Source organism: Ursus americanus, chromosome 14 (genome assembly GCF_024610735.1).
Source record: "Ursus americanus isolate L20-20 chromosome 14, mUrsAme1.1.p, whole genome shotgun sequence".
NCBI classification, from domain to species: Eukaryota; Metazoa; Chordata; class Mammalia; order Carnivora; family Ursidae; genus Ursus; species Ursus americanus.
The window spans coordinates 57,223,614-57,234,194 of NC_142140.1; the positions used below are offsets into that span (position 1 = coordinate 57,223,614).

General features: G+C 60.2%; 1 protein-coding gene across 1 annotated transcript; it reads left to right on the top strand.

Annotated features, from left to right (window-relative positions):
• Nucleotides 1-1,273: 1,273 nt before the first annotated feature.
• SIRT6 (sirtuin 6) lies at nt 1,274-9,945 on the top strand. Its single transcript, XM_045804364.2, has 8 exons — nt 1,274-1,376; nt 3,149-3,276; nt 4,649-4,831; nt 6,370-6,429; nt 7,960-8,055; nt 8,135-8,215; nt 8,820-8,943; nt 9,035-9,945. The coding sequence occupies exons 1-8, from the start codon at nt 1,311-1,313 to the stop codon at nt 9,374-9,376; spliced, it is 1,080 nt and encodes a 359-aa protein (XP_045660320.1). The 5' UTR covers nt 1,274-1,310; the 3' UTR covers nt 9,377-9,945.
• Nucleotides 9,946-10,581: the final 636 nt, after the last annotated feature.

Consider the following 10,581-nt stretch of genomic DNA (forward strand, 5'->3'; position numbering starts at 1 on the left):
GGGCGCTTGGGGAGCTCCTCAGCATAGCGGGGACATATACCATACACGGGCCTCTCCTTGCTCCCGCGCACCAGGACTCAGAGGCAAGGGGCTGAGGCCCTAAGGGGCGCCTCCTTCCCAGGCTTCCCTCACTTCCTCCTCTCCTACCTCCTGCAGCTCCAGTGACTCTAGCACCAGGCCTCCTCGCCCACTGCCGACTCCAGTTACCTGCTCCCAGCTGGGCAGCTCCAAGCGCTCAGCTCAGACACCCGATCAGCTCTGAGAGGGCAGCTGCCCAGGGGGCCAGGGATGGGCAGAGGGAGGAGACAGGCTGGCTGCGGGGCTGCCTGCTGGCCAACGAGGTCTGGCGGGAAGACACCAGCACTCCTCCACCACCCTCTGCTTCTCTTCCCGGCCTTTACACTTGCTGCTTCTCCACCAGGAACACCCCTCTGTACCCCATGTCGCTCCCAACCGGCTCACTCTCCCCATCTCATTGCTACTCACTCTTCGGATCTTTGCTGCAACACCCCCTCCTCCAGGAAGCCTTCCCGGATGCACCCAGGCTGGGTCAGGTGCCTCGTCGTCCGAGCTCCCTATGGCCCCATGCCCTCATGGCACCTTAATCACACTAAGTCACCATCTCCCAGTCACCAGTCTGTGTCCACCTCTCGCCACAAGGTGCCGCCTTTGTTCTCCAGCGTCTCCCGGGCACGCCTGGTGCTCAACACCTCTGTTAAATGCATCCTCAAGGCCACCAGCCCCAGTGCCCTTGAGCACTCTCTTAGCAGTGCACCTGTCCTGCCGAGTGCAGCTTACCACCCGCCTGGATGACGTTTGGGTAATTCGGAGCTGCGTCCAAGACCCTACCTGGTGAGGCCCCACATTGCCCCCCTCCCCGCACACTTGCACGAGTGCCCTGCATTGGTGACTTTATAAACTTCTGAAATGTGCAGTGGAAAGAGCCCCGACTGGAAGCACGAGTCCTCTGTCCTCGTTAGGGATGCGGGGACCTCAATTTACTCATTTGCAAGAAGAAGAAAGGGGGCGCCGGTTGCTTGTGCCCCTCATTTTAGAGGTGATTGGAGAACTGTCCCGTAGGCGGCTGCCCCTGTTTCTCGCCACCCACCAACATCTCGAAGGAAGGGGGCTTCTCTTTGCCAGCAGTTGAGATGGCGCCTGAGGCGTCAGACACGGCGCATGCGCCTTAGAGGCAGAGGCCGGGCGGGCTGGGTGGAACGCGACTCCTCCTCCCCCTCCCGTCCCGCCCCGTTTCCGGCGGAAGCGGCCTCAACAAGAGAAACTTTATTGTTCCCGTTGGGGCGGTGAGGATGTCGGTGAATTACGCGGCGGGACTGTCGCCGTACGCGGACAAGGGCAAGTGTGGCCTCCCCGAGGTGAGCTCGGCCCGGCGTCCCGAAGGCCGCCCCCATCGCCGCGTGCTGGGCGGGGCCGGACAGCAGCGGGGCATTGTGGGAATATCGGGAGGCACTGAGGCTAGACAATGGGAGGGACTTCCCAGGGAGGAGGGGGCGGGAAGTGACGCCCCCTGTGCTCCCTGGGACCCGGACGCCCCCAGCCCCGGGTTGGCGGGGCTGGACCGAGAGAGGCACCCGCGTCGCGGGAAGTCCTGAAGTTTTGATGGGGGAAGCGAGGGAACGCAATTGCGGGGACGCAAGGCTCCGCAGGGGCGAAGGCGAGGAGGTGGAAATAAACACACTCGGAGCACAAATTAGGCCAGAGAGGTTTCCAGAGCGGAACCGCAGGGGCCGCACGTGCCCGGCTGGGGAGCTGACACTTTATCCTGAGGGTGATGGAGAAGGGTTTTAAGTTGGATGGGCTTAGATATGTGTTGGAAACACCCCTTCTGCCACTGCAGGACTTGGGGTGAGTCACTTCCCTCTGGGTCCCCTCGCCCTTCTGTAAAATTGCCCCCATCCCCTAAAGGCTGGTCTGTGTGTTCTGAGGGAGGCATTTAATATGAGCCCTCAGAATCCCTCCCCTAGTCCGTCTCTTCTCTTCCAGCCTGTTAGTCGCTTGATTCCGCAAACATTTATTGAGCACCTACTGTGCACCAGGCATTTTCTCAGCTCTGGGACCACAGTGCGGAACAAGACATACAAAACCCCCTCATTCTAGCAGGGAGACAGACAAGGAGCAAGTAAATTTAAGAAGTCCGATGATGGTAAGCTTCAGGGAGAAGAGTGAATTGGGAAGTGGTGAGGAGAGCTGGGGCTGCATTGAAACCAGGGCTCAGGAGACATCACTGAGATCACTTTTGTTTTTTTTATCGTGGCAAAATACGCAACGTAAAATGTACCACATTAACCATTTCAAGTATACACTTCAGTGGCATAGAATACATTCACGCTGTTGTGCTACCACCCTCACCCTCCGTCTCCAGAACTTTCTATCTCCCCACATGGAAACTCTGTCCCCGGGAAGCACGGACCCCTGCCCCAGCCCTGGCTCCCACCAGCTCCTCTCTGTCTGTGCGGACGGGACTCCTCTGGGGACCTCCTGGGAGTGGGGTCCTGCAGGATGTGTCCTTCTGGGCCTGTCTCCTCTCGCTGAGCACAGTGCCCTCAGGGTCCCTCCACATCGTGGCAGGTGTCAGAGTCCCTTCCTTTCTAAGGTTGGATCGTGTTCCAGCGTGGGGATGGACCACATTGTGTTTATCCTTCATCCATTGATGGACCCTTGGGTTGATTCCACATTTTAGAGATTGTAAATGATGCTGCCGTGAACATGGGTGTGCAAAGGAGATGACTTTTGAGCCAAGCCCTAAAGGAGGTGAGGGAGGAGCCATGTGGGAGCATTCTAGGCAGAGGGTACAGCCTGTGCAAAGGTCCTGAGGCAGGACCAGGTCTGGTGTGCTGGAGGAATAGTGAAGAGGCATGTGTGACTGCAGCAGAGTGGGCGAGGGTGAGAGAGGGAGGAGGCTAGGGTAGGTCATGAGGGCCTTGGGGCCACTGGGAGGGCTTAGGCTTTTACCCCGAGGGATCTGGGAGCCCCAGAAGGCTGTGGGCAGAGGAGGGACATGAGGATAAGCTGCCTTTTCCCATTGGTGCTCCCCCCTGGGCAAGGCAGGAGCGTCCCAATCTGTGGCTAATGGCTTTGCCACTTGGAACACATTTCGACCTCTCCCTTCTGCTCTGTCCCCTGACAGATCTTCGACCCCCCTGAGGAGTTGGAGAGGAAGGTGTGGGAGCTGGCGCAGCTGGTCTGGCAGTCCTCCAACGTGGTGTTCCACACGGGTGCTGGCATCAGCACTGCCTCGGGCATCCCTGACTTCAGGTCTGTGGGCATGGAGGGCCAGCAGCTTCCCTGTCAGCTCACAGAGGCTTGGGCATCAGAACCCATCCTGCCGCCTTCCCCTTGAGGGTGTTGGGCCCTGGAAAGAGCCCGCCCTTGCAGACCGGTCCCTTCAAGTCAGACTCCACATTCCACTCACACCCCATTGGCTAGAGCATAGTCACCTGACCATACCCAGCTGCAAGGGATCCTGGGAAATGTAGTCTTTTGCCTGGGCTCACCATGCATGCCTAAATATTGCGGTTGTATTACCTTACACCCTGGGAAGATTGATATCAGGGGCAATTAGCTCCACACTCACTTGCAAATATTTTTCTATCAGACTTGGTGTCAAGCAAGTGGCTTTACCATCCAGACCTAAGCCTCTCACCTATTCACAAGGGTGTGTGACCCAACAGTGTCTAAACTTCTCCCTGCTTGGGGCATCCTGTGTTAGACAGGAGTCTCCTTGCTGAAGCATCGGGGTCTCAAACTGGCACACACCCCCCCCCCAGTGGTCCCTGTAGGCATTGAGTTTGCAACCCTGCCCCCTAAGACAGGCCTGTCGCATTTACGCTCCCTCCCTAGGCCTCATGGGCCCTTAGCCCAGACTTGCATCAGGAGAGCAGATTCCTGGTTCTGGGAGGAATGTTAGACTTCTAAGGCGTGACTGCCTCCCACCCCTCCTCCATAATCTGCCATGGCTCCCCACTGCCACACAGGAGAGTTCCAGGTACTTTGGGCTGGAAATCAAAGCCCTTCCTGACCTCGCCTTAGGATGTCTCTCCCACCTCAGCTCCCGCTGCTCCTACTGGAGCCCCCAGACCACTTCATTTCCCCAGCCTCACAGGCTATTGTCAGTCCCCTAGACCTCTGCTTACCCCTTCTGCCTGAACTGCTCTGCCCTTTCCTCGCGCAGTTGAAGAGACAGCTCAACCTCCTCCAGGAAGCCTTCCTGCATTCCCCATGCATAGACCCCACCACCTCCACTGGGCTCCTTCAGCTCCACAGGCTGCTGTGGAGGGTCTGTGGCCACTCATGTCCTCCCTCCACAAGGTGGAGGACTGCTCGAGGGCAGGGCCCGGGTCCACTAGGACCCCCGCATCACCCAGCACAGGGCTAGGCTCAGTGCAGCAGCAGGAAATGTTGATTAGAATGAATAATTTTTTGCCCTCATGCACTACATTCTTCCTCCTCTCCCCTTACCCACCCCTTTGTCTCTCCCCTCTCTTTGTCTCGCTCGCTCTCTTTCTCTCTCTCTCTCGTCTCCCTGATTCTCTGTCTCTCTCTGTGTCTAACGCTCTGTCTCCTTTTCTGTACCCCTGTCTCCTTGAATGCTAAACTCTCCGTGTCTCTCCCCACCTGCTGCCTTCAGGGGCCCCCATGGCGTCTGGACGATGGAAGAGCGGGGCCTGGCCCCCAAATTCGACACCACCTTCGAGAGCGCGCGGCCCACGCAGACCCACATGGCGCTGGTGCAGCTGGAGCGCGTGGGCCTCCTCCGCTTCCTGGTCAGCCAGAACGTGGACGGGTTGCACGTGCGCTCCGGTTTCCCCAGGTAACGCCAGCTTCCGGCCCCGCTCAGCGCAGGCAGGCCAGCGCTCTCCCTGGGCTTCGGTGTCCTCATCTGTAGGATGAACTTCTGTGCCAGCCCCTCCGCCATGAGGCCCATGCGGCGATTTAGTGAGGCTGCAGGGAGAAGCACTTGGCGCCCCGTAGGGCTCTGCGGGCTGGAGCTGTCATCCACTGTCACTGCCTCCTGGGCACACCTCGAGAACCGGGGTCCCCTTTCCTGGTCCTAGGGGTGCTTCCAGCCCTGACCGCTCTGCTCTGGACCTCCGTCGGCCTGGAGTGTGGCCCTCAGCCACCAGCACCGCAGGCCACTCCAAAATCTTCCTCGGGGCAGGGGGAGGCCGGGAGGAAATTGGCCCCGGAAGAAGGGCGCTTACGGTTTAGACTTTGTAGTTGGGTTTTAATACTCCTCTTTCTGACTTTTAGCGTGAGTGTGAGCACTGTACTAGGGCCGAGAGACTGACCGGGTCTTACCCTTGGGTTGACGGATGAGAGCCGGGTCAGATGTCGACAGGAGTAGCCAACGCTTCGCAGGCGAGGGTTGAGGGAAAAGGACTTTTCTCTGCTTATAAAGCGGCATGAGGCCACTGTCCCCTCCTCTTTTGAAATGGGCCTGAGTCCCATTTTGGAGGAGGAAGCACTGATCCCCCCCAGCACCCACTGCGTGCAGACGGGAGCAAAATGGACCACACCCGACAGCTATTAACCCGGTGCCCCCTGCGTGCCACACCCTGTTCTAGACGCAGGATGCTGGGTGCACCGGGCAGAAGCTCGCCCTCCTGCGACTTAGGCTGTAGTGGCAAGGAAACAGAAGATAAATTAGCAAATTGCATTCTAAGTCAGGCAGTGATCACTGCCAGGGAACGAAAGGGGAAGGTAGGGCGGGAGAGGCGGCCTGTACCAGGCCAGGGAGGCTGTGACATTGGAGTGGGAACTGAGGGAGGTGACAGAGGGAGCCAGGGGAAGAGCCTTCCAGGCCTGATCATTACTCCCCCAAATATCTCAAAAGTTAGGCACTTTTGTCCCATTTCTCAGATGGGGCCTGAGGCACAGAGGGGTTAAGGGACCTGCTCAACGTCACACAGCTGGGAACCAACAGAGCAGGGAGTTGACCCCACGTCCTTGCCTCCAAAGCTCGCGCCTCCGGGCCACCCATCGCTTCACGTTCTTCCTTTGCAAACTGGGCGCCGGGATTCCTGTCCTTCCGACCTGGTGACATTCGGAGGTTCCAACATGATTGTGGATGGATTTTGTGAGCGGAATGGGCTGTCCGTGTACAAAGCTGGGGTTAACTGGAAGGGTTAATGGTCGCTCAGGCCCAGAGAGGTTGGGCCGTCTGGGTAAGGTTGTACAACACGTGGGTGGTGCTGTCAGCAGCCAGAGGCACCAGAAGGAGGGAGTCCGTTGATCGTCTGGTTGAGGGCTTAGGGAAGGCTTCCTGGAGGAGGTGAGCTCAGTGCTCAGCGTGGCCTCAGGAACCAGAACCCTGTACCGTGGCGAAGCGTCTCCCTTCTCTTCCCACAGGGACAAGCTGGCGGAGCTCCACGGAAACATGTTCGTAGAGGAGTGTGTCAAGTGTAAGACGTGAGTGCCACGGGAGGGTGGGGGCAGGGCGCAAAGTGTGGGCAGCCCAGGGGCCAGCCCTGTTTTCTGTCACCTCCCAGGTAGGGCTTTGCGTTAGGGCCTTGTGAGTCTCCTCTGACGTGGCCAGAGACCCAGGCTGGGTGGGGCCGGGGGCACGTGTTCCTCCTGGGGAGGCGTGTTCCTCTCCTGCACCCCTGTAACAGACGACCACGAGCTGAACGGCTTAAAACGGAAATGTGTCATCTCAGTCTGGAAGCTAGAAGTCCGACATCAGTTGTGGGCAGGGCTGGACTCCCACCGAACCCTGCAGGGGAGGTTCCTTCCTGCCTCTTCATGTCTTCTGGAAGCTTCTCACAGTCCTTGGGGCTTCCTCACACCTCCCTCTGCCTGGCTTGTAAGGACACCAGTCCTATGAGATGAGGGCCAGCCTCCTCCAGGGTGATCTCATCTTAACTCATTACGTCTGCAATGATCCTATTTCCAAATGTGGTCACACTCTAAAGTATTGGGGGTTGGGACCCCAACATACCTTTTGGGGGGACACACAACGGAGTGTGACACAGGTGTGTCTGCCCACTCTGGGAAGGCTGAGCCAGAGCCCTTCCCGGGGCTGGGGCTGTCCACATGGGTCTCCTCCTGCTGTCTGGGCAGCCGCCCAGGTGGGGCCCCACGTCAAAAAAAATTGTCCCCAAACTTATTTTGAAAAATTTCAAATCTGCAGAAAACTGATAAGAATCATATGATGAACCCAAACTTCACCTAGACCAGGGCTCAGCAAGCTTTTTCTGGAAAGGGCCAGATGGTAGAACATTTTCAGCTTTGTGGCCCAGACAGTCTGGTCAGGACGACGGGCTCTGCTGTGGCGGCGTGAGAGCCGCCGTGGACGACACAGGAAGGCATGGGCGTGGCCGTGTGCCAATAAAACTTTATTCACAAAGACAGGAGGCTGAGGGCCAGATTGGATCCACGGGGCCGTAGTTCGCCGATCCCAGTGTGGTTTTCACAGTCGTTCCTATCTTGCTAGTCGTTGCCGTGCTGTTGAGGTGTCAGTGTCCACCCCCCAGGCCCAAGGGACGTGTGTCTCCCAGGAGCTCTTGTCCTCGGCCGCAGCGCGTCCGTGGTACAGGCCGGGACGCGGAAGACCATGTAGACCACCCCGGCCCTCACCCGGCTTCCGGTGCTTCTGTGCGTCCCGTTTGTGTCCTGGTCCGAGAGCCAGCCTGGGCTCGCGCTCTGCATGTCGTCATCGGGTCTCTCTAGTCCCCTTTGTCTGGAACACTTTCCAGCCTTCTCTGTTTCCATGCCCCTGGTGTTGGGGTGCAGCCGGCTGGCTGTCTAGTGGAAGCCCCCGTAGCCCCTGCTCTGGGTTTGTGGGATGTTCCCTGATGCTTAGATTCTGGCTGTGTGGCCCCCACTTCCCTGGGAGAACAGCTCCCCCAGAAGAGCAAGAGCCACCCAGCTCAGGCTGCAGGGGAGCAGGGGGTGGGCTGACCCGGCCCCACGGCCCCCCCCCTTCCTCCCCCAACACAGGCAGTATGTCCGGGACACCGTCGTGGGCAGCATGGGCCTCAAGGCCACGGGCCGGCTCTGCACTGTGGCCAAGGCAAGGGGGCTGCGGGCCTGCAGGTGAGTGACGTCTCGCCGCACCCGGGCTCCAGGGGAGGGTGCGCGGCCCCGTGCTGATCCCCCCACCCCTCCACTGCAGGGGGGAGCTGAGAGATACCATCCTGGACTGGGAAGACGCCCTGCCTGACCGGGACCTCACTCTCGCTGATGAGGCCAGCAGGTCTGATGCTCAGATGAGCCTGGATTGGGCAGGTGGGGACACAGGCAGAAGCACAACCAGCTCTGGCCCCGGGGCCGTCAGGAGGGCTTCCTGAAAGAGGTGCCTGCCCCTGCTGTGGGCCTCATTGTCCTCTTAATAACAGCAGCTACTCACACACCCTGCAGCGTGCGTGTGTGACAGGCAGGGAAACTGAGGCTTCAGCACGTGGACTCCTGTCCAGTGCTACCAGCCAGCAAGTGACTGAGCCGGGTTAGAACCCGAGTCCCAAAGCCTCGAAGGTCCTGCCCACATCAACAGCCCTGCTTTTGCCAGTGGGGGCGGGGGTGGGGGAGAGATGGCAGAAGGAAAGCAGCAGGGGCAGCACTCGGGGCAGCTCGAAGCTGGGCGGCCCTGGAGAGCAGAGGTGGTCGGTGAGCTGACCTCCCGGGCTGGGCGTGCTGCAGGAGCACAGGGTGGGTCATGAGCACAGGGTGGGTCATGAGGCAATGGGTCTTGAGCTGGGGGGGTTGGAGGCCTCCCCGACCTCGTGGGGCAGGAGGACGGCTGCAGAGACCCTTGTGCAGGGCGAGAAGGCGCTCTGTCTGACTCTGCCTTCCCGACGCAGAAACGCAGACCTGTCCATCACACTGGGCACCTCCCTGCAAATCCGGCCGAGCGGGAACCTGCCGCTTGCCACCAAGCGCCGAGGAGGCCGACTGGTCATTGTCAACCTTCAGCCCACGAAGCATGTAGGTTCTGAGCCCACCCTGACATACTCCCTGCCCCAGCCTCCCTCCCCTCCTGACCTCCGCCTCGGTCTGACCTGTCTTTGCCCCGCAGGACCGCCACGCCGACCTGCGAATCCATGGCTATGTGGACGAGGTCATGACCAGGCTCATGAAGCACCTGGGCCTGGAGATTCCCGCCTGGGATGGCCCCCACGTGCTGGAGAGGGCGCTGCCCCCCCTGCCCCGCCCGCCCGCGCCCAAGCTGGAGCCCAAGGAGGAGGCCCCCACCCAGCTCAATGGCCCAGCACCCGCCAGCCCCAAGCCGGAGCCCTTCTCGGAGCCCTGCACCCAGCACAACGGCTCCGGGCCCGCCAGCCCCAAGAGGGAGCGGCTGGACAGTCCTGCACCGCACAGGCCCCCCAAAAGGGTGAAGGCCGAGGTGGCCCCCAGCTGACCAGGGGCCCTGGGGCGGGTGGGGCTTTTTGTAGAAACCATGGATTCATCTTTTCTTACTGGTCTCACTTTGTTACTCGTACCTGCCCATGGGGGGGGAGCGACCTCAGGGTGCTGATTGCTGGGCTCCAGGCCCAAGGGCAGGCTCACCCTCCACTGCCTCTCTCTCTAGCTCTGGGGGCCTCTGGTGCGGGCCTGGGGAGGAACATTTTCACCCTGGACGCTGACCTTGGATCTGACACCCCAGGCACCGGCTCCTCCGCTGGCCCCTGACTCAGGATGTTCTGGGGAGGTGTGGCCAGGCCCTCCCTAGTTCCCAGCAACAGGAGTTAACTCTCTCTGCCCTGGGCCCTCACACTCCCCATCCCCTGCCTCCCCAAAATCGCCTTCACAGTCCCTCCAGAAGGTATGGGGGGGCAGAGCCACCGTTCAGGGGCCAGACCTTGTGGTGGCACAGACCATCTGGGTTTGCACTGCCTTTGGGGCTAGAGGGAGGAAGAGGTGTGTCCACCTGGCTGCCTCCAGACTTCCAGAGAAGTCTTCAATGCAATAAAAGCAGACATTCTTGCATCTGAGTCTGTGTTTGACGTTCATAACCTTGTGCCAGGTCCTAGTCCCGAGGAGGAGGGGTTGGTTGGGCAGGACCACAAGGTCCCCTTGCTCCTGTGGAGCCTGCGTGGGCCTCCCTGCAACCCAGGCCTGGGGTGAAGGAGGAGGGGCAGTCCCACAGCGTTCCTGGAGCCCTCAGTGTGTGGTGAGGTGCCTGTGTGCGTGGTTTCTAAATACTTGCCCTCCACGACTAGGCTGTGAGCCCCCTGAGGCTAGAGGCCGTGGCCTTTGGACTGGTTCGCAGCCCCTGGCACCTGCTCAGAGCGGGTGGGGAGTCACCACACATTAGGAGAGCGCAAACACAGCCGGGTTCCAGCCAGGTCCCTTCGCTTCCCATGCCTCAGTCTCCCCATCCAGAAAACGAGCAGGGTAGGCTGTGCAGCCCCCCAGGAAGGCAGGTCCCCAGACCTTCCATGGACACCCCTGGGACCCCCAGACACCTCGTGGTCCAGGCGTGCCCTGCGCGCTGCTCGTGGACGCTCTCCAAGGTGCTGAAGGCACTCGGGCCTGGCAGGCCTCCCTTCCAGCCTGGGGGCACCTCCTTCCCCCATCCAGGCTGGCCCCAGCCCCTCTTTCCTAGAGTTGAGGAGCCCGAGA